General features: G+C 33.1%; 1 protein-coding gene across 2 annotated transcripts; it reads left to right on the top strand.

The window, feature by feature from the left end:
- The first annotated feature begins 294 nt into the window (after nucleotides 1-294).
- LOC133201186 (cytosolic purine 5'-nucleotidase-like) lies at nucleotides 295-21,652 on the top strand. Of its 2 annotated transcripts, none has more exons than XM_061336974.1 (18): nucleotides 295-340; nucleotides 4,515-4,655; nucleotides 6,113-6,186; nucleotides 7,192-7,309; nucleotides 8,599-8,694; nucleotides 10,175-10,263; nucleotides 10,475-10,532; nucleotides 11,997-12,090; nucleotides 12,904-12,983; nucleotides 15,316-15,376; nucleotides 15,566-15,598; nucleotides 16,016-16,117; nucleotides 17,320-17,386; nucleotides 18,067-18,289; nucleotides 18,838-18,898; nucleotides 19,210-19,267; nucleotides 19,553-19,671; nucleotides 19,843-21,652. In XM_061336974.1, the coding sequence occupies exons 2-18, from the start codon at nucleotides 4,540-4,542 to the stop codon at nucleotides 20,053-20,055; spliced, it is 1,662 nt and encodes a 553-aa protein (XP_061192958.1). In that variant the 5' UTR covers nucleotides 295-340; nucleotides 4,515-4,539; the 3' UTR covers nucleotides 20,056-21,652. The 2 variants fall into 2 exon arrangements, with proteins under 2 accessions (XP_061192958.1, XP_061192957.1); XM_061336973.1 differs by lacking the exon at nucleotides 295-340 and adding an exon at nucleotides 3,507-3,544.
- Nucleotides 21,653-23,321: the final 1,669 nt, after the last annotated feature.

Raw genomic sequence — 23,321 nt, 5'->3', positions numbered from 1 at the left:
ACGTTTTGTCTAAAGGTTTACCTTCCTTTTCGAAGTCTTGACACCGGAAATATAAATCACGTGACTCCTCCAGTGTTCCAGCCTATCTCGGGTTCAAAAGCATATTTGAAGTAAAGAACTAATCCTGTATTCCAAGGTACATGCTATCTGTATACTTTACTGAACACGTAAAACAAGTTAAGTTAAAACCTTTTTTCTTAAAATTTTAAAACTAGCCCGTTGACTTGGTTGATATATGTCACTGCTCGGACTCGATATTACCGATATCCAACCGGAAGTGATATTTTCGTCAACAGTCACAGCTCAGCGAAGTAAAACGCAAAAACCATAGATCATAAAGGTAGGTTCTTATCGAGAGAATAACTTCCAATACGTATTGGGCAGGAAGTTTTTCTTATAATTCTCTGAAAAGATTGATAATTTCAGTCACCAAAGGTTATTTTTAACTGTTTTGAATTAAAACTGATCAGTAATGAAATACACATTAACATGATTAAGGAGATAGCACATCTTAAATAACTACCTTATCAAAAAAAAAAAAAAAAAAATACAAAGACAACTATATTTTAACATGTTAGTTTTACAGTCTTTAAAAGTTTGAATTTGAAGTGTACTTTGTAAAGACAGTGAGACATGAACTTCCAATTTGGTAATTAATAAAACACCTAGTTTTTATCAAGTTTATGCAATAAATGATTTACAAGACTTTTTTGATAGACTTTTTAAAGAATCCAATATATTGCATATCGCTGTATAAAATACAGGTAACTCTTGATGGCTCGAACATCGATCTCTCGAAGTTCTTGATCGCTCGAAGTGAGTCTCAGGTCCCGAATTTTCCCCCTGTATAACTACATGTAAGCAAATTTACTCTTGATTTCTCGAACTCTTGATCTCTCGAAACCCTTGATCCCTCTAAGTCAAAATGCAGTCCCTCTATGTATTTTCTGGACATTTAAGTGGCCCCAGGCAGAAGGCGTGGTACTCAAGGAATGGGATGTTTTTTTCAGGTGACACTTATACTGCAAGGTGATAATTGATTTAAATAATTAATCATATTTTGCCTATCTGCTATAAAGATAATTAACATCGAATGTCTTACGATAATTTAGAGATGCAGCGAAAAATAAATTACAAAATGAGACACTAATTTTATTTTTATTGAAAAAATGAAAAGTTGGAAACTGCATAACAGCTTCAATCTCAATATTACAACTATTGCTGGACAAATACTTACAGATCATGTTTGGTATCAACACGTACAAAAAGTCAATGCTATGTACGACGCTGTAAAATGTTGTTTTCATTTAACAAATGCGTAGTATGATGTTCGTATTACATAGTCTAAATATACGTGAAATGACGATATACATTTTTTGCTTTACTCAGTTTAATAAAATATTCACCAAAAAACGCGAAAAAACATCGTTGTTTTATAAAAAACACGTGTAAAAAGTTAGCACTGCATGGAAATGAAGGAAAATCATTACATCCGGTAAAACTAATTTTAAAAACCTGTCAACCAACCCGGAAAATTCCGGACTCTTGAAAACTCGAACTCTTGATCTCTCGAAGTTTTTCCTTGGTTCCGTGGACTTCGAGGTATTGAATGAGTGTTACCTGTATTGTATCATATCGAAATATTTTGCTCAACCAAACAGGGGTTCAATCACATTTGGTGATAAGTGCCCAACCTGTTAATACCACCAAAGACTCTTAATTGACCAAATGCTTCATTAACAAGATCAGGTTCTAAATGTGTACAACATTTGGAAGCCATTCTTTTCATGCATTTACAACACCAAACTTTATATTGATGTATGCTGTCATAACATTACATAATCTAGGTCCTTGTGATGCTTTACAAAGTTTATCATTGTATTATATGATATTACAATATAAACTGAAGCTTTTTAGGGGGTACACTGGCTCCCCCTGGGGAGCAGATGACCCTTGTTAATTTTTGGTCACAAGGTTAAAGGTCACACAACATTGATATGTACTAGACCACGGAAGATATTGTCAGTTCAGTATCTTGAGAACCATTGGCTTTAATACAGACATCAAATTTGGTACACTGGTACCTTCTAAGAAGTAAATTACCACTAATGATAATGAGGTTTAATCATGTTAATATAGATCAAACTTAGTATTATGTTTGCCCCTGACTAGTAGATGACCAATTGTTTTCATTTATATCATTACAGACAATATAAATTTGAAGTTGTTCCCTTTTTAGCTCATCTGAGCCAAAAGCTCAAGTGAGCTTTTCTGATCAAAATTTGTCTGTTGTCTGTCATCGTTGGCATTGGTGTCACTGTCGTTGTAAACTTTTCACTTTTTCATCTTCTTCTCCAGAACTACTGGGCTAATTTCAACCAAACTTGACACACAGTATCCTTGGGTGAAGGGGATTCAAGTTTGTTCAAATGAAGGGCCATGCCTTCTTCCAAGGGGAGATAATTGCGAATTCATGAAAAATTTATGGCATCTTTCAAAAATCTTCTTCTCAAGAACCACTGTGGTAGAAAATATGAAACTTACGTGGAAGTATCCTCAGGGAGTGTAGACTCAAGTTTGTTCAAATCATGACCCCCAGGGGTAGGGTGGGGCCACAGTGGGCGATCAAAGTTTTACATAGGAATACATTGGGAAAATCTTTAAAAATCTTCTTCTCAAGAACAGCAAAGCCTTGATTGGTCATATTTATATGGAAGCATCCTCAGGTAGTGTAGATTCAAGTTTGTTCAAATCATGACCCTCAGGGGTAGGATGGGGCCACAATGGACGATCAAAGTTTTACATAGGAATATATAGGGAAAATCTTTAAAAATCTTCTTCTCTAGAACAGCTCAACCATAATTGGTCATATTTATATGAAAGCATCCTCAGGTAGTGTAGATTCAAGTTTGATCAATTCATGACCCTCAGGGGTAGGTAAGGACCACAATGAAAGTTTAAACTTGTAGGAAAAAAGTCACAGTCAAAAAAATATGTAAGCATCCTTAGTTAGTGTAGATTCAATTTTGTTCAAATCATACCCCCCTCCCCCCCCCCCCCCCCCCCCTCCCTTTAAGGGGAAGGTCGGGGCCACTTATGCATTTAAGCATTGCAATACTAAACTGATTTTTGCTTTTTTCCTAGCCACAGTGCTCAGGTGAGCGATGTGGCCCCTGGGCCTCTTGTTAATATTGCCACATGGGATGGGATGGAGCACATATTTTTGCTTTGAAATGTGCAAAAAATAGTGTTTCCTTATATAATCCTATAGAAAGGTAGATAATTCAGCTATGTACACTCTGCTGTACAGTTTATCAGTCATGCTTCTTTTCAGTGATATGTTTTACCTTGATCTATTTACATTGTCTGTTACAATACCACTTTACCTATATGTGACATATATTCTGATGTGACACTGCAGAGAGTGTTATCTTAAACGTATCAAACTGGTACCTCATAATTCACAAAGTGACCTGCCATCACATACGTGAAACACAGCAGACATTGATTCAGTCAGCATTGTTTTAGTGATTATCATTATAATGTAAGTATATAGAGTGTTCTATATATCATTTTGCTATATTTCATGGCTAGAGTTGCTCTAAAAAAATTGAAGAAAAAAAAATGTCACCATTTGAAATCTGAGACCTGTTGAAATGTGTACAACAGTGAATGATTTAGGATTATACTCGGACATCTCTGAGATAGAGCAGGGCATACTTGTATTAATATTGATTTTTGTATAATTTGATTTTTCAGTGGTTTATATGATGGATTTTCAAATGTGTTTTTATATAGAAAAACTGTGCTAGAAACAGTACATTGTAATGTATATATACAGTGTTTGTTCTTTGGTGGAGATTATTTACAAGCCATATTTTTTACATTTCATTTTGCTTTTAATGTTTTTGATGCTATAGAAAGTGAAGAGAATTAACTGTATATTAAGAGTATCTTAATATTCTGATACCTTTGATTTAGTAAAAGAAGCCCTATTATATTAATATATAAAATGACAATTATTTAAGAAAAATAGGGTTAGTGTATGGAAATAGAGTTAATTTGATACACTATAATATGTTTATATGATGATTCAGGTAGGGTTAATAGTAGATAATGTGGTAAGTTAATGTAAATGTTAATGTAAATGTAAAATGTTGGTTGTTCTACATTGCAACACATATGGCTAAATAGTACAAAAAGACAACATTGCCTTTTGGTGTTACATAATAAAATTTAGGAATGACTCAGATTAAGGTAGCAGTGTACGTGATTTGAGACATATAAATGAGATGTTAATTTAGTCGGTGATAGCTCTAATTAAATTTGGAAAGTCAGTAAGTTGACAGACTTATTAAGGAATGACATGATTTTTTCCTGAATTGACTGTTATAAATAGGAGGGTTTCTTGAATAATTGTGCCAAAAATAATGACAAAAAATTTCTTCATGCAGGAAGTTTATCTTTTGGTATATATAGTATATGATTCATCTGTATGCATTTTTCTTTTGCAGACCTTCTAATAGCTATTGATTAACCATGACAACTCATGTCTCCAAGTCGAGCCAGGCCACCCAGGAAAAGAGGCCCCTGGAGGAGAGCCTTAGTAATGGGGTGTCGGATATTGAGGTCTGGAAACGAGAACCCAGTCACAGGTAATCAAGTGGAGATATAGTGGTAGCTCTGCTGTTTTGAAGCAATGAGATGGTACAGTGGGGAATATTGCTGCACCGTTTTAATGAATGTAGCTACACTACACCGCATGTAGCCACTAGGGTATATACTGGGTAATTGAATCAATTTGGAAATTACAACTCTATTGTGTAGAGGATTGTTTGCTGTGCTGTACATGCTGGGTAAAATAAGCTATACTGTGTTTTGAGGAATATACATGTAGCTGAATTGAGTATAGTTGTACTATGTTCATTATTAGGCGGACTGAGTTGAGGTCAGCTTAGCTGTACTGTGTTACAGAGTATAGCTGTATTTCGTTGAGGAATATAGCTATGCTGTGTTGAGGAGTAAAGGTGTACTTTGTTGAGGAATATAACTGTGTTATATTTAGGTATTTAGTTTTACTTTGTTGAGGAATATAGCTATGTTTTGCTGAGAAGTATAGCTGTACTTTGTTGAGGAATATAGCTATGCTGTGTTGAGAAGTATAGCTGTACTTTGTTAAGGAATATAGCTATGCTGTGTTGAGAAGTATCGCTTTAATTTGTTGAGGAATATATTACATCATTGTTGAGGAATATAGCTATGCTGTTTTGAGGAATATAACTACTTTGTTGAGGAATAAAAATATGTTGTGTTTAGGTATATATACCTGTTCTTTGTTAAGGAATATAGCTTTGCTGTTTTGAGGAGTATAGCTGTACTTTGTTGAGGAATATATTACATCATTGAGGAAAGCATAGCTGTATGATATATTGTTTGAGCAATACAGGTGTTTTGAAATGAGGATATTATGGTTATACCATGCTGGGAAAATTTGTGTTCAAGAGTTACATATTAACGTTTCATATAAAAATAAAATTCAGTATTTCAATATATCTAGTTTAAATACATGGATGCAGATTATCTACATTGCCAGTTATAGTTATAGAGACAGTTTCCCCCATATGTGTAATTTATCAACATGATACTTATCACTGTGTGGAATGTTTGTATTCCACCTTGGTTGTAAACTTGTGTTGAATAAGCTGTTTGATGAATTTTAAATGAATGTTCATGCAAGGAGAGTTTAAACCACTCCTGTTTGTAGTCAGAACATTACAATGTCATCAGAACATTAGGTTAACTATATAAAGGGATTCCACCTACTCTTTGTAATATTACCTTGATCAGTAAAGATGATAGACCACAAAAGGTGACTATAATGTCAATAAATCACTTATTTTTTATGGCAAAGGTTTCTAAATTGCACTGTTAGTTTAAATTGTTATGAATGTTTAATTAACCAAAAATATACTAGTAATGAATTTTTAAAAATATCAAGTTGAATTTAAAGAAATTATCCAAAAATTAATCTTTGTAAAGTTTGATTTCACAGATTTATCTGAGGATTAATTTGGATAGGTTATTGACCTTTTTGTTTTTGTTTTGTTTTCAGAGTGTTTGTAAACAGAAGTTTGAATCTAGACAAGATCAAGTTCTTTGGTTTTGATATGGATTACACACTTGCAGGTTTGAATCTCAGGAAATGGGCTTTCAGTTTTTCATTTCCTTACCTCACATGCATTGAAATACTATATACTAGTACATGTAGAACATCGAAATGCTGTACCTGAATTGTTGCTCTATTCTAGTATGTGATGAAATAACAAGGATCGAGTGAATTTAAATCCCCTTGCAAACAAAGTTTGGGAAAGTGAGCATGTGTGTGTGTGTGTGTGTTGAAAGGGGGGGGGGGGGGTGGAGTAGCTAGATAGGAATTACGTTGCTTTATGTGTCTATAAGTTTTTATGCAATCTGTGCCATTACTTTGTATATTGGAAGCTCACACAAAGGTCTCTTGACATTCAAAGCCCTCATGCAAGGTCTTTTAGAGCAAATTAAAAGTCACTATAGTAGGAAAAAAGTTATTTGCTTGGCATGTGATATGATCTTGATATAAAGTCATGGCAAGTTGCAAGTTCTAGGGCACTACTACCAAGTGCCTATGTGTGTGTCGAAATTGTGTTCAGGACAAAATTTGGTGATGAAAACACTTAAGACACTAGTATTCAAAGACTGTATATGGCAGATGTTTCATGGCCTTGACCAAGTATCATTTAGGCAAGTTCAGGGTCAACTGCAGTACAGGTGCTATCTTTGTATTAGGGCTTTACCCAAGAATGTTTGAATGCACAAAAAATTCAAAAATTGACTATACTTGTAGAATATATCAGGATCCTGATTCAAGGTCAATTGGACAAATTCAGTGTCACTGACAGGCAAAACACTGCTTTCTTTTTTTTACCTTGAAACAGTAGTAGTGAACGGTTGAAAGTTCTTTTTAACCTAAAAATAGAATGGCCATGAATTGAACTTCTCTTTGTACAAGGTGAAAGTAAGTTAAGGAGAAAAAAGAATAAAGTGTAACAGGTGATGATATCATTTTAATATCTGGCTCATGGTAATAACTTTCTAGGTATGAGTTGTATATATACATGTAGACTTAACTGCTCTCTCTCTCTCTCTTTATAACAGTGTATAAATCCCCTCAATATGAGACAATGGGATTCAACATGTTGAAAGAACGTTTGATAACTATTGGTTATCCAGCAAACATCAAAGAATTTGAATATGACCCCAAATTTCCTTGCAGGTAAATAGTTTTCAGTAGTCCTATATGCATATTAAAATGTACCCACTGTACATTGCATACTTTGGAATCATCATTGTTCATGGAGGATCAATGTTCATAGGTCACCTTTACCCACAAATTTATATCAGTACAAATGATAACTTTGTCAATGTATCTGTTCATTGAATCTTTTGAATATCAAAGTTACCCACCAATAAAATTTTGGTTGCCCATGAACATGGACCCCCATGAATTAAAATGATCCCACAATATTTGATATGTAACAAACAAGATAGACATAGCATTATATTGTCTACCATTACTGGAAATAAAAAAGTTTAATTGAAGCATAATTTTTTAAAATTCTTTAGAAATCTCATCATTCGATAAGTTTGATATTGGATGGGTAAAAAATGAAAATTTGTATAAGACTGTAGTCTTTAAAATATTTTCTGATTTCTCTGCTGTTTATCATTGTATCATGTTTAGAAATTATTAAAATGAGGGAAAGAAGAGTATGATATAAAGTTCAAGAGCAAAAGTTAACAAGGATGCTAGAACTCTTCAAAATTTCATTTTAAAATATATATAAAGTAATGACTTATTAAAACACCACTAAAAGAGCAAGGGCCACATAGGGCCTTTTTAGGCCCTGTGAGTTTCTGAAAAATCGAAACTGCTCAGTTTTGGTTGACAATGGTATTTATCACTTGGACCCTTGGTGACCGTGTATCTATTGAACATGATGTAATTTTCTCCATAGTCAGTGCATTATGACGTCATGGAATTCGTCATTTTTACTATATCCTGTAAATTCCTTTAAAAATGGCCAAAAGTTGGAGTATTTTTTCAATATTTCATATAGAGCACAACCTCTGATCCAAAATATGCAATTATGTAATGAAAGGTCTGTTTCCTAAGATCATAAAACATGTTTTAATTTTTGGATCAAGGGCTGTGCTCATATTTTACTTCTTTGTTGAATGTATTCAAATATGCCTGTTTTCTGCAAAATTCAAGAACATTGCATTTTCACAAAATCTGTTTTCCAATACCTGAATTCTCAAAAAGAAATTGAGTTATAGGAAATGAGACCTCTACGTCTCTACTTTATTTTGATATATGAAATGGGACAGAGGGTGAATACCATGATAATCAATTAATTGATACAAGAACAGGGCCATTTTATGCATAAAGTGAACCTAGTATTTTGTTGGACTAATTTGTAATCAAAAACGTACAGTGAAAAATCTTATACGTAACATCAATTAAGAGAAGGTGAATATTTCTTTCATGAATATTTTTTTCAGGGGACTGTGGTTCGACAAACAATTTGGAAACCTGCTGAAAGTGGATGCATATGGAAACATTTTGGTCTGCGTACATGGCTTCAAATTTCTGAAAGGGTGAGTAAAAAGACTCATAATTTTCCAAATTCTTTGATGAATTTTAAAGTGGTTAATCGTTAACCACATGAAGCAGGATTTGTAATCACCTAGCTGTTTGCTTGTCCCACCCTTTGTCTTTGATAAAAAGCATTAGATTTGCATATTATTCTAGGTTGTGTCATATGACTGAATTAAAAGGCATTTTGAAAACTATCAAGGCCATAGCTTTTATTTATAATACTTTGGTTATGTTAACTCAAGTTTTAAAATCAATTAGATTTTTTTTAATATTAAGAATCATAATGATATTTTTAGAAAATATCAGGAGCATAATGCAGTTATGCACTCTCTGAATTATGACCTACTTTAAGCCCCCCCCCCCCCCCCTTTGCTCAAAATAAGGGTATTAGTTGAGTTTGTTGATGTTTGACTTGTTAGTTGAATGCCTATGACAGGATGCATGGTGAAACACACCAGACTCTTTATTGTCTGTTTCCATTCTAGTGAGTATGTTTTCATTTCTTCAGTGATTATTCAAGGATGAATTTTATTGGTCCCATTGAGTTTTATTTATTCTTGATTATTTCTGTTTAAACTGCAAATGTGGATATTTTTTCAGAGTAAAATTTTGCAAGTTCCATGAAACAAAGCCTTAAACCATTCACTTGTTATTAATTCCGGATACTTTACTGATGCACAATTCACAATTTTTTTTTCTATGAGAAAATGTCCACATTTACAGTATTGGTTAAGATTATGAGTGATGAAATACATCATCATTTTATTTAATGATTGGTTAGGCCATCTTAAATGAATTCTACATTTTACATCAGAATTATGTTCAAACACCTTTGAGAAGACAAAAATTAACACACTTTCAAACAGAATGCTACTTGAATTAAATTCACTTTTCTGAGTTAATAAACATATAAGAAACAAAATAATAATTTATTAAATATTTTGTTACTCACATCAAAAGTTTATAAAAATTTCACTATTAATTTATCAACAGGTGCCAGTCAAATTGAAAAAAAAAACAGTATTTGTTTTTTTTTTCTTTAAAAATGTAATCTAAGCAGAAGTCAATGCATGCAGATGATGTAGAACGTGGGATTTATTCAGGACAGCCTTATAGCAATATTTGATGTTGTAACTTAAACATATTTATTTTACTTCAGAATGAAATACAGGTATATATATATATATATATATATATATATATATATATATATATTGAATTCATTCATGAAAGGGAATAAACTTGGACATTCAGGTCATTATTAAGGAAGTTTTTACAGTCTGCCATTAGCAATGGGAAACTGAATTCAAACATGTATTTCAATCGTGAAGTAAATATATGTTACACAAACTCGTAAATGAGTTGTTTTAACATTGATTTAGACATACTTATTACTTATCATAATGTATAAGATTATCATCAGAGGAGTAGTTTATAGTTAGATTTTGTTGTAATATTGTTTTTCCATTCTGTTTTCAGGTCAGAAATAGGAGAATTATATCCCAACAAGTACATCAACCTGGATGAGAAGAGAGTCTATGTTCTCAACACGTTATTTCACCTCCCAGGTATTATAATAGTCACATTGAAGCTGATCATCATTTTGTTGAAATATTCGCTCTGAAAAAAATTGTCAAAGTAAATACACGTAGTATTTTTAATAGTGAAAAATAACTGTGTTTTCTGTACCTGTGATAGCAGTTTACATCCAGGACTCTCTCATTAGATACATAAGTTTTATATAGGGTAGATCATTAATCTAAATTGTTCTGTTTACAGAAACCTACATGCTTGCCTGCCTGATTGATTACTTCACAACCAGTACAGAATTTGAGAGGTAGGTTTTCCTTACTACATTGTTTATTTCTTACATACATCACATGAATCAAGGGACACAAGGTAGTTAGCACTGCAGAGTTACTCTTCCTGATCTCGGAGCTAGAGACCTACCAAGTATTAATATATTAAACCTTCTCAGTGATTGATGTATTTCCAAAATTCTCCAAATTTCTGATTCCCATCAATGTCAAGTGGCAGGGTATAATAAAAATGTTGCCTATATCTATTCTCTGGCAATAATAGATATTGGATTAAAGAAAATTATGTAATGAAATTCATTTTTCATTCAGTCTTTTGATAAAGTTTTTAATAGATGTAATTCATGTCAAAACTTGGTACATTGATCTAGCTCGAGGGAAAATATCTCGGTATTCTTAAAGACTCTGCAGTGCTGTTATACTGTTCATTAGCATTGATCACCTTTGGACAGCTGGGACGATTTTTTTCCCCTATTTGACAGGTAGACGGAGCAGACACCCCCTGGGTGCCTCACGGCTGTCAAACGTGTCCCTCAAGTAAGGGCAGTTAAGTATGTCTAGGTAAGGATCTTCAGAGAAAAGTGTTAAAGATTTCTGTTATAATTCATCTTTGGAAATGTTTAAACCACCCCAAACAAGTTTATATAGTTCTTCACTTTTGACCCAGATGAAAAGTTGTTACTTCAAACATTTGCTGCTTGCATGTGTACAAGAAAAATTTCTATTCTTCCTAAAGTATAAAAGCATCATTTGATTTCAGAAAATATGTTTAAAGGAATAGTGTACTATTTTACTTCTATTTGTGGTACCATGTAGGCTGGAAATGTTTATATAATTGACACGAATGTTAATGAGATTTGTAAACCCATGATAAAGTGTGACACAGTCCCTGAGAGAGTGTATCTCACTATAACTATAAGATTGTCATTAGGTTCAGGTATGCATGCCCTAAGATCACTGCATGAACTGATGTCTAGATCCTGCATTCTTCTGTTTGTCAATATAAAAAATGTTCAAAATTGATGAAAATCTCACAAAATGTGGATTATTACTAATTTTTTTGTAAGCTTTAGATTAAGGTGAAGGTATTTTTTAATCGGCATCATTGGCAACTCTCGATTTAATTGCTTTATGACTAAAACTTCTGGACTCAGTTTACATACAAATTTGTATGATCCTTTTAACCTGAAAAGTTGTTCATTTAGATCAACTACTAGATGCATATAATTTAAAATAGCCTCAAAAATATGCTTATGGCTGACAATGCCTACAATGTCATGTAAATTTTACGAAAAATTAAACTAGTGAAAAATATAAATTTTCAGAATTACTTTAAAATTGAAGTAAAGGACAGTTAATGGCTTAGCTGTACACTATCCAAATACTGTCTCCTTTGCTTTTTAACCACATGTGCTTTCACATGTCTGATAATAGATATTTCCTTACATGGTCAGTAATAAAGGCTGTGTTACTCTGTATTACAGGTCAACAGAGGGGGTGAGGTGTGGGGAGCTGTATATGTCCTACAAGTCGATATTCCAAGATGTCAGGTCTGCGGTAGACTGGGTCCATTTCTATGTAAGTAATTTCAGTGTATACATGATTATAGCTATACATGAAGACTAGGTCCATTTCTATGTAAGTTATTTAATGTTTATACATGTAGCTACACATGAAGACTAGGTCCATTTCTACGTAAGTTAATTATTTAATGTTTATAGCTACTCATGAAGACTAGGTCCATTTCTATGTAAGTTATTTAATGTTTATAGCTACACATGAAGACTAGGTCCATTTCTATGTAAGTTATTTAATGTTTATAGCTACACATGAAGACTAGGTCCATTTCTATGTAAGTTATTTAATGTTTATAGCTACACATGAAGACTTATATAGGTCCATTTCTATGTAAGTTATTTAATGTTTATAGCTACACAGGACTAGATCCGTTTCTATGTAAGTTATTAATGTTTATAGCTACACAGGACTAGATCCATTTCTATGTCAACTATCTCAACATATGTATTGCTAACTATGTGAACTATTCATTCAGTATAAGTTAGCTTATTCCATATATATCATGTTGCCTGTAAAGCCACATATTGTTGCACATGGAAAGATTACTTCATTTTCAGCCGACACTAATTAATTATAATTATCATGGAATAATCAGTGTATTAAAGCAATATGCGCTGCAACTTTGATGTCCGAAATTTTTGTTGCAAAATTGTAATTAACTATTTCAATGACAGAAAAAAACACATTTTAATAGCAAAAGAAAATTCTCAAAAATGCAGCTCATATTGCTTTAAATATTCACCTCATTAATTACATCTAATGAATTACATCATATTTAATTCAGTATCTTTATGACCTGCTTTCTTATCAAAGGGAAACTTGAAAACGGACACTCTGGCCAATTTGGAGGAGTATGTTCACAAAGACCCAAGATTGCCTATTCTACTTGACAGGTAAGCTTGACCTCTAAGACTGCCTATTGTACTGGGCAGGTAAGCTTGACCTCTAAGACCGCCTATCCTACTTAGTAGGTTAGCTTGACCTCTAAGACTGCCTATTGTACTGGGCAGGTAAGCTTGACCTCAAAGACTGCCTGTTGTATTGGGCAGGTAAGCTTGACCTCTAAGACCACCTATCCTACTGGGCAGGTAAACTTGACCTCTAAGACTTCCTATTGTACTGGGCAGGTTAGCTTTACCTCTAAGACTGCTTATTGTACTGGGCAGGTAAGTTTAACCTCTAAGACTTCCTATTGTACTGGGCAGGTTAGCTTGACCTCTAAGACTGTCTATTGTACTGGAAAGGTAAGCTTGACCTCTAAGACTGTTTATTGTACTGGATAGGTAAGCTTGACCTCTAAGACTGCCGATTGTACTGGACCTCTAAATTGCTTATTTTACTGGACAGTTGACAGACATCAGCACAAATTAGCAAAACTTCTTTGCATTTTTCTCAGCTGTAGACTTCAGAAGCACGTCTCAGCTAGGTGATTACAATGCTCAATATTTTAATATAATACACTTGTAAGAGTTAAGATTCTTCTCTGTTCTATGTATTTTTACTTTATGTGATGGTGTAAATTCCTTATTAAACATTAAGACAAGGAGAATTTAAGATATCAAACTATTTGTAGATAATTAAATGATTGGCTTTTTAGCTCACCTGAGCCAAAGGCTCAAGTGAGCTTTTCTGATCAAAATTTGTCCGTTGTCCGTCGTTGTTGTTGTCGTTGTCGTTGTTGTTGTAAACTTTTCACATTTTCATCTTCTTCTCAAGAACCACTGGGCCAAATTCAACCAAACTTGCCACAAAGTATCCTTGGGTGAAGGGGATTCAAGTTTGTTCAAATGAAGGGCCACGCCCTCTTTCAAGGGGAGATAATTAGGAATTAGTGAAAAAATAATGGCATCATTTAAAAATCTTCTTCTCAAGAACCAATGGGCCAGGAAAAATGAAACTTATGTGGAAACATCCTCAGGTAGTGTAGATTCAAGTTTGTTCAAATCATGACCCCCCGGGGGTAAGTGTGGCCACAATGGGGGATCAAAGATTTACATAGAAATATATAGGAAAATATCTTTAAAAATCTTCTTCTTAAGAACAGCAAAGCCATGATTGGTCATATTTATATGGAAGCATCCTCAGGTAGTGTAGATTCAAGCTTGTTCAAATCATGACCCCTGGGGGTAGGGTGGGGCCACAATGGGGGGGTCAAAGTTTTACATAGAAATATATAGGAAAATATCTTTAAAAATCTTCTTCTCAAGATAAGCAAAGACATGATAGGTCATATTTATATGGAAGCATCCTCAGGTAATGTAGATTCAAGTTTGTTCAAATCATGACCACCCAGAGGTAGGTTTGGGGCCACAATGAGTGATCAAAGTTTACAGAGGAATATATAGGAAAAAATCTTTCTCTCAAGAACAGAAAAGCCATGATTAGTCAAATTGATATGGAAGCATCGTTGGGTAGTATAAAATGAAATTTGTTGAAATGAGCGCCCCCAGGGGTAGGGTGGGGCCACAATGGGGGATCAAATTTTTACAAATGAATATATGGGAAAAAATCTTCTGCTCAAGAACAGCAAAGTCATTTGTTATATTGATATAAAAGCATTGTTAGGTAGTTTAAAATCCCCCATCCCCCCCCCCCCCTCCCCCGTTAACTTTTCAATACTAAACTGATTTTTGCTTTTTTTTCCTAGCCAATGTGCTCAGGTGAGTGATGTGGCCCATGGGCCTCTTGTGATTTTTTTTCTTCTTTTTTTCCATTTTGAGTAAAACAAAGTCAAAACTAGAAATCAACACATCAAGGTTTTATTTTCTGATAATGTTCTTCAGTTGGGTCTGTACTTATTATTAAAATCAAATAGACATATAAGTCAATAATAGAAATAGTATGAGAATGCACAAGTTATTTATTTTGGTGACTCATTTGATCTTGGGGTGGTTTTCATAAGGGCATTAAAGTTAACATTCTTGTTTAAAAACAAATCTGATTTGACTTCAAATAGTTTTTTGCAAGTGGCAAGGCTTGTGCATAAGAAAAGGTGACTTTTACCTCAGTTTTAGATGTGACATTCACAGTTTTTGAAACTGTTGCTAATTTGTTCATTTTCTTGGCCTCAACCCTAATTCCTAGATGATATTGAGGTGTCTGGATTGTGTGTTTTTTATGAGATTTTTTTAATAGTGTTCTTTTACTTATATTTTTTTTCCTTATGTGTATATGAACAACTTTCCTACAAGATATGTACAGAACCTTTTATCTTTTACTTTATAGAATTCGTGAAAGTGGCAAGAAGACCATGATTATCACAAATAGTGATTACGAATATTCTAATGTAAGTTCTAAAGTTGGATTATCATTCTTTGAAAATTCCAGTCATTTATTTTTGGGGGGTATTTTAGTAACTACAGTATTTAACCAAATTTTATCTGAAATAGATAAGTATATTTTTAATATTACTGATTTTTAAAGTTGATAAATGATTTGTTTATGTATTGTGAAATAATTTTTTCCCTTTATCTAGAAAATAATGGAATATCTGACAGACTTTCCAGAGGTAAGAGTCATTAAAAATTAAAATTACATATGGGATATAAAAGGGGAGGGGGTAGGGGGAGGTAACTGAAAAAATCCATCTAAACAGATGTTAAATATCTGGTATTTTTCACAGTATCGTAAATTATTTGCAGACACTCAAATGGTTTCTATGATGAGGAGAATTAACTCGTTATATAAGTAATTTAATATTCATTTCTATGGTCTGTGTTGGCCCAAATCCAGAAATTGTTTGTTGGTTTTACAACTTGGTGGAAGGCATAGATGTGGGTTTTAACCAAGATTGGTCCATTATTTTGTTCTATAGTACATATTTTTCAAAAGAAATGTTTCTTTATTGATATGTGGAATTAGTCTCAAATTCTGTAAGTACATGTATGTATGCATATTGTAACTTAACGTGTATTTCCTTTTTTAGACAAAAGGCAGGAAGTGGACATCTTACTTTGATTATGTTGTTGTGGATGCTAAGAAACCTTTATTCTTTGAAGAAGGGACCATCCTTAGAAAAGTAGACACTGTGAGTTAAAGTTTGAATGTCAGACAGTTATATCAATTATCCAGACAGTTACCAGTATTAAAATATGAGTGCCTGATTGAAAATACCATTTTGTCTGTGTGTCTGTCAGCGAACACTTTTATAACAGTTTCTTTTCTCTAAGTAGTCAGAGGATGACACCTATAATTTTGAGGGTCACTTGATAGGTCAAATTCTTAAGTTAAGTTTTTCTTTTGACCATTACTCATTCTTTGATGTAATAACATTGATATTTATAAACCTGCAGATTTTATATTTACTTTATAGAAGTAAGATGCTTAGAAGATGACATGATATAAGATCCTCAGTCAAGATTATTAAGGAAGCTCTAAACACTGCTCACAGAAGAGTTCTAATTCCTTGGTAATTTTATGCACATTAGGTGATCTGCCCTTTGTTGTATGACACAATATGAAATAGATTAAAGTATTCTAAACATTATATTAAACCAACATAAAGTAATTGAAAACATAATTTGCATGTATTTTCACAATGTTAGTAAACAACAGTGATTTCTGTCCACTTATTGGTACATTTCTTTGACTTAATTTGAACATTTTTCCTGGCAAAATATGACAGGTACCTGATGTTGAAAGTGAACTAATGAACTCAATATATACAATTTTATATGATTCAATTTTCTTAAAGTCAAAAAAAACAAAAAACATAAAAAAAACAACCCCACATTTTTTATTAGTGTTTAGAGCTTCCGTTATACAAAAATTGCACATTTTCTGAGATATTCTTTAATTTACTGACACCGTGTTTACTGCTAAGGTGTAAAAAGTGCACACACATTTTGGGTCACTTGATAAAGATCTACACATCAGTTAATATGTCCAATACACATTTTATGTTGAAGTAATTGAGGTACATGTGTATATCTTTTAATGTAGACTTTATTTTTACTATGTAAGTAAATAATATTTAAAGAAAGAAGCCTTACATACTTAATCAAAGGTCAAGGGTAAACAGTTTGGTATATTTCAGCACACAGACTGCATGTTGAAACTGTAGCTTCCTGTGTTACTTTGTTAGGTATATGTTTTAAAGTTTATTTGAACTTTTCCATTCTTTGAAATTGCAAAACTGTTTATTCAACACACTTTTGCATTCTTGCCTTGTAAAGAAAGATGTATTAAAAATTGTGTAGTATTACAAGTGTGACATTTTTTTTCTTTCAGACTTCCAGTAAACTAAGTATTGGTCACCATATGGGGAAACTTGAACAACACTGTGCATATTCAGGAGGTAAATTAGGTGTTTTCACTTGACAAGAAATAAAATTTGGTTCATCCATCAAAACTGTTACTATCAATCACATTTTATTCATAAGAATTTTTATTTACCTGTAGTTTCATTTATTGTCTTAATGCAAAATTGAAGGATACACAAAAATTAAGTCTCGGATGTAATTCAGTGCTTTAGTTTTGCTAATTAAAAACCACTAAAAATACGAGTGATTTATTGAAGTATATAAAAAGACATCTCAAGTATCATTTGTCTTAATAAAAAAAAATGATATATTTACTGTTATAAATTTTATAAGCATTCAATATTAATTGTGTAAGTCTGTAGGTCAGTATTATTTATAGTCTAATACCTTATGAGTGGAATTTTTAGTGAGACACAAAATTTAGTGATTTACCCATAAGAACCAGTAATAACTATGTATTTTTAGCGAGAGATAATTTTAGTGATTTTATGAGGTCAAGAATGTTAACTGTAACATCCATTGCTGAGTGAATTGTTAGTGATACATGTATATGTTTTCAGTTTTAGTGACCTTGACACTCTCGCTAAAATCATCTCTAAAATCTTTTCATTTATGGTATATTTACATACAATGTGTCTATAAAGCATGTACCAGAAAGTCCAGTGTAATATATGTATTTTGATGGAGAAGTGATACAATTTGGAATCTTTTTTAGGGTCCTGTGAGGTCATCTCTCAGATGATTGGTTCCCAGGGTAAAGATGTCCTCTATGTGGGAGACCATATATTTGGAGACATTCTGCGGTCTAAGAAGCAGAGAGGATGGAGAACATTTTTGGTGGTTCCGGAGCTCTCCACGGAGCTCCATGTATGGACTGATCAGTCAGAACTGTTTAACAAAATCAAAACCCTGGAACAAACCCTCAGTTATATCTACAAGTAAGCCTGACACATCCTCTGTATTTAGAGGAAAATATTCAATTTGATATTGTGGTAGAAATTGGTTATAGCAAAATTCGTTATAAAAGATGTAGATTTTGTTATTCTAAACTTCCATGGGACACAAAATCATTTAGATATATCTGCAAATTCCCTATATCAGAGTTTGTTTAACCATCAAATTTTACAAGGATTTGTTATGAATGTTGTTGTAAACTCCAAAAAGCTTTGCTATATCACTGTTGGTACAAAAAATTTAGGTTTACTTAGTATTATGTTTGATTATGTATAGAACTGAGTTGTAGCAACAACAAAGTGCTTGTGAAATGCAGTGGCATAAGTATTAGTTTGTTATTAGCCCTTTTCATGGAGATGCATTTATTAATGGAGTGCGATGAACAAGCAAAAGACAGGAAAAACTAAGAGGCTGATACGATTCTTGAATCGTATAATATAAATGATTTGAACTGACACTAAAAAATTGTACTGTTTTTCTTAATGAAAAATTGAATAGTAATTTAAATACTATTTGGTTTATTTCTTTCTAGAAACTTGGACAGCAGTAATTTGGAAAAACCAGACATAACGAATGTCCAGAGAGCCATGATGGTAATTGCTTAGTAGATTTCAGAAACTATAAATATCAGCACTTTTTAATGAATTATTATAAAAAATATTTGATCATTTAAAAGTGCATTACAATGTTTGATGATATTTTTTAAAAGTTATGAATTGTAAAATTTTGTTGTTTGTTAGGGTTTTGAGCTTGATTAAAATGGCTCTGTATTTTTTTTGTTGAAATAAGAAGAGCTTTGGTCTTTCATGTAAATGTACATGAAATTCAAATGTATCAATTCAGGAACTACAGGCTTAGTTAACATTGTAATTTGCAATTAATATGAGTACTTTCTTGATTTTAGGACACAGTGCATGAATTAGACTTGTCGTATGGAATGCTTGGAAGTTTATTCCGAAGTGGTAAGTTTACCAGTTTGAAACAAAAGAAAGCATTAAATCTGAAGTATTTTTATGAGGAAGCTCCAGAAGTGTTTTCTCAATGTTCATGATTATCAATATACAGTAAAGCTTGAATTATGGGCCTATATTGCTAAGGTGACTATGGGTAAATGGATCAAGTACCGGTAAGCATCTTCAGTTTTCATGTTTGGGGCTCACAAAAAGGATTCTCATTAAATACTAATTTGTAAGAGAGAAAGAATCGTGACTCGGATGAATGTTTTAACCCATGTGTCTCTCTTTCAGGTTCCCGGTTAACCTTCTTCTCTTCACAGGTCCAGCGATTTGCTGATATTTATGCGGCTTCTGTCATCAACCTTATCCATTACCCCTTTACCTACATGTTCAGAGCACCTGCAATGTTGGTAAGAATGTGATTAATTATTCTGGGTAGTAATTATAGAATGTCACAGGGAAAGAAAAATCACTCTTTTGGGGTTTATGAAATCTCAATGCTCACAAAAAGTTTACAAGCTATTGTTATTTAGTATTTGAATGCTAAGTCTTCATGCCTAGATATTCTTGCATATTTGTAGTTGCCTCATGAATCGACTGTGTCACATGAGACCACAGCACCGGCTGATGACTTTACTATCGCTAGACAACGATCTGTGAGTTCTGGGTCCAAGTACGCCAAAGTTCACCACTTACCGCACTCTCGTCCTTCCACCCCGACAAAAGTCACCCATCACCACGACGACGACGACTTCGAGGAGACCAGTAGTAACAGCAGTGATAAATCATCGTAATTATTTCAGATTTCTATCACTCTGTGAATTCGGGTTTCAATGTGCAATGAAAATCAATTCAGGAACAAGTTTGTTCACATTGGTTGTCTTTACCATTTGCCCTGATTTTTTTTTTATTAAGTACCTCTTAAGTAAGCTAACTTGAAGGCTGTGACAGTACACCTTTTATTTAATGATTGCCTAAAACCAGTAGTGCTTATATTTCAAAGTAATATTATGTTGAGTACAATATTTATGTACATTATATGTTATGTTTTTGTAAACTGACTGGATCTTTGTGTATATTTTTGTTCTTTGTATGTTTGATATAGGTATTTTTTATTTTTGTCATGCAATTATTTTCTTTCTTTGAAATTCAATTATTGAAAGAGGTATTTTTGAGTACACATGTATATGCAATGATCTAGTCAAATATTTCACATTTTTTCTGTAACTTTGCACTTTTAACCTGATTAATTGAATACATACATGTACTATGTGACAACATTAACCTTTTACAGATAAATATGGAGTTTTGAATCTGTGCCATCTGCTTTACATATGGGACCATTTTGATGCTGAAAATTTTACTATTTATGATTTTTGCTCATGCACACCTTAAAATATCCCCCAGCCTACCTGAATTTCAACAGTTGAATGTGAATTCAAATAAAAGAAATTCACATAAAACATATACTACTCTTATACCACTGAACTGAAAGCTAAAGTATGGAAAAGATGATTTTAAAATCATTGTCATTATTTAGCAAGTCAGCAATGAAAAAGATATTATGATTAAAGGATTTTTTAAAAAGATGTCATTTTAAACAAGATATTGAGAGTCAATTCAGTCAACTTACATATAAATCAAACCTGCTTGTGCAATAAGAACCTCCGTTGACCTCTCGTTTGCTAGCCACCATCTGTAGATCTTCATTGTAGGCTCCACACACACACTGGACATTGTGTATATCATTGTCCAACCATCAGGTATTGCTTGATTGTGGTGTTTTCAGTATTTAAACTTTTAATGTACATGTATATGTAATTTTAATTATCACAAGTGCAATTACAATTTTTGAACTATTTTTGTCTTTTATGATAACCTTGTCTCCAAGTTTCACCATACAGACTTGCATTATTTGTCATGTTTGATGTTAGTGTGTTAAGATAGTTGTAGAAGTACAGTGATGTTGTTGATGTTTATTATAAATTACTGTATAGCTATCTCAGATAAAGGTACCAGGTACCTTTTTTTATTGTAACAGAGAAATCTAGCTATGGTTTCTTGGGAAAATACAACATTTGCGATGTGGACCAGTGGTCTTTGTTACATGTGTCAAGATCTTACATTCTATTTGTTATACTGTTGTGTTTTTTTAATTTCAGTAAGATTTTATTTTTTACCAGTATGCTGTGACATCTGAGGTGAACTGAGAGAGTTATGAGAAATTATAAAAGTTTTAATTATATATGTTATTTTAGGTTTTTATTTAGTATAGACATATGATTGCATATTAGGTACTTATTCATGTACATGTATTTATAATATTTATTATATGCACATTTCCAGGAGTTGATAATGTAGGCATGTATGAATTAAAGGTGCTTCACTAGATCTGTGTTTTTCCTGTTGAGACTTCAGTGATGATCTGTCTGATAAAAATGATGATGTTCCATACTACTCTTGTTAGGTGAGTCTTAGTCACTACTACAGCGCAGTAGTTTGCAAAGATAACTAGAAATATGTTCATAGGACATAAATGCCCTGCCAAGGGTCTTAAGACCAGGATAAATGGGGAATAGTGAGGTCAAGGACAAGGGGAAGGTTAAGGTAAAAAGAATTATGACACAGTTGAATAGCTCTCACCACTTTGTATTAGTGTATGAAGTTTGATGATGAGCACGGCACAGGACACTGCACTAGTTATAGCATCCGTATGATAGCAGGCTAATCCAAGTAAATTAAGTATTGTATAGTTCTACATCATTAAATAAAAATTGCCTGATAAAAAGGAGATTTTCCAGTGGCTAGTTACCTGATTGAATTTGTAAAATGATGTGTAAGGTGAAGGAAAAATTTAAATGATAAAATAAAATGATTGTCCTCTGATTTCTTTTTTAACTGCTATCAATGATGAAGTCAGAAAACTTTATAGTACATGCATTCATGAGCTGCTGCTGTTTTGTTGAACAACTAATACAGTGAAAGAATGTTTGACAGAATTGAAAAGTATAAAGCAATTCATAGCAGATGCTACAGATATTATCATCAATATAAAGAGACAAACCAAACATCAGATTACTATCTACAAGCATAGTAAAAAAGTTCAGAAAACCAACTGTTACGGAATGACAGACAAATTGAAAGGGATAATCATTTTGTGTCCTAACCATTTCATAGCGTGGGCATAAAAATTTCTATTAGATAACTGATTGTGAGTTTGCAGGGGCAGATCCAGGAATTTATGTTGGGGGATGCAAAAAGTAGGCAGAGGGCCTGAGGACCCCAGTGGGTCAAGGGCAAAGCCCTCAGAAGCTCCTGAATTCTAGAGATTTTGTAGGGTAAAAATGAAGTCTACGAATAGATATTTTTACATTTTCTCGACAAAATGATGATTTACGGTAGCTTTGACAGTTTTAGGGGGTCGCGCCGTGTGCATCCCCTCCCCCTTAAATCCGCCACTGGTTTGTACATATTTTAACCTCAGAAAGCTTCCAAATAAGTTTCAGCTTTTCTGGTCCAGTGGTTCTTGAGAAGATTTTTAAAGATGTTTTCCTTATATTTCAATGTAAAACTTTCTTTCCTTATTATGGACCCACCCTACCCCCAGGGGTCATGATTTGAACAATCTAGAATGAACACTACCTCAGGAAGCTTCCACATAAGTTTCAGCTTTTCTGGCCCAGTGGTTCTTGAGAAGACTTTTAAAGATGTTTCTATTATATTTCAATGTAAAACTTTGATTCCCTATTGTGACTCCACCTAACCCCTGGGATCATGGTTTGAACAATTTAGAATCTACATTATCTCAGGAGGCTCCCACATAAGTATCAGCTTTTCTGGCCCAGTGGTTCTTGAGAAAAAGATTTTTTAATGGCCCCACCCTATTTTTGTCTTTTCTTGATTATCTACCCTTGTAAGGGGGCTTGGTCCTTCATTTTAACAGTTTCAACTACCCTTTAATTAACCAAAGCTGGTACAAACCATCCTTTATAAAGGGCCTTTATAAAGGATGGTTTGTACCAGCTTTGGTTAAAATTGGCTCAGTGGTTCTTGAGACGAT

The sequence above is a fragment of the Saccostrea echinata genome, unplaced genomic scaffold (assembly GCF_033153115.1).
Source record: "Saccostrea echinata isolate AGI-Se365-2 ecotype Australia unplaced genomic scaffold, CSIRO_AGI_Sech_v1 ptg000042l, whole genome shotgun sequence".
In the NCBI taxonomy this organism is placed as follows: Eukaryota; Metazoa; Mollusca; class Bivalvia; order Ostreida; family Ostreidae; genus Saccostrea; species Saccostrea echinata.
Note: the sequence above shows the minus strand (reverse complement) of the source record. Positions and strands in the feature narration are given on the sequence as shown.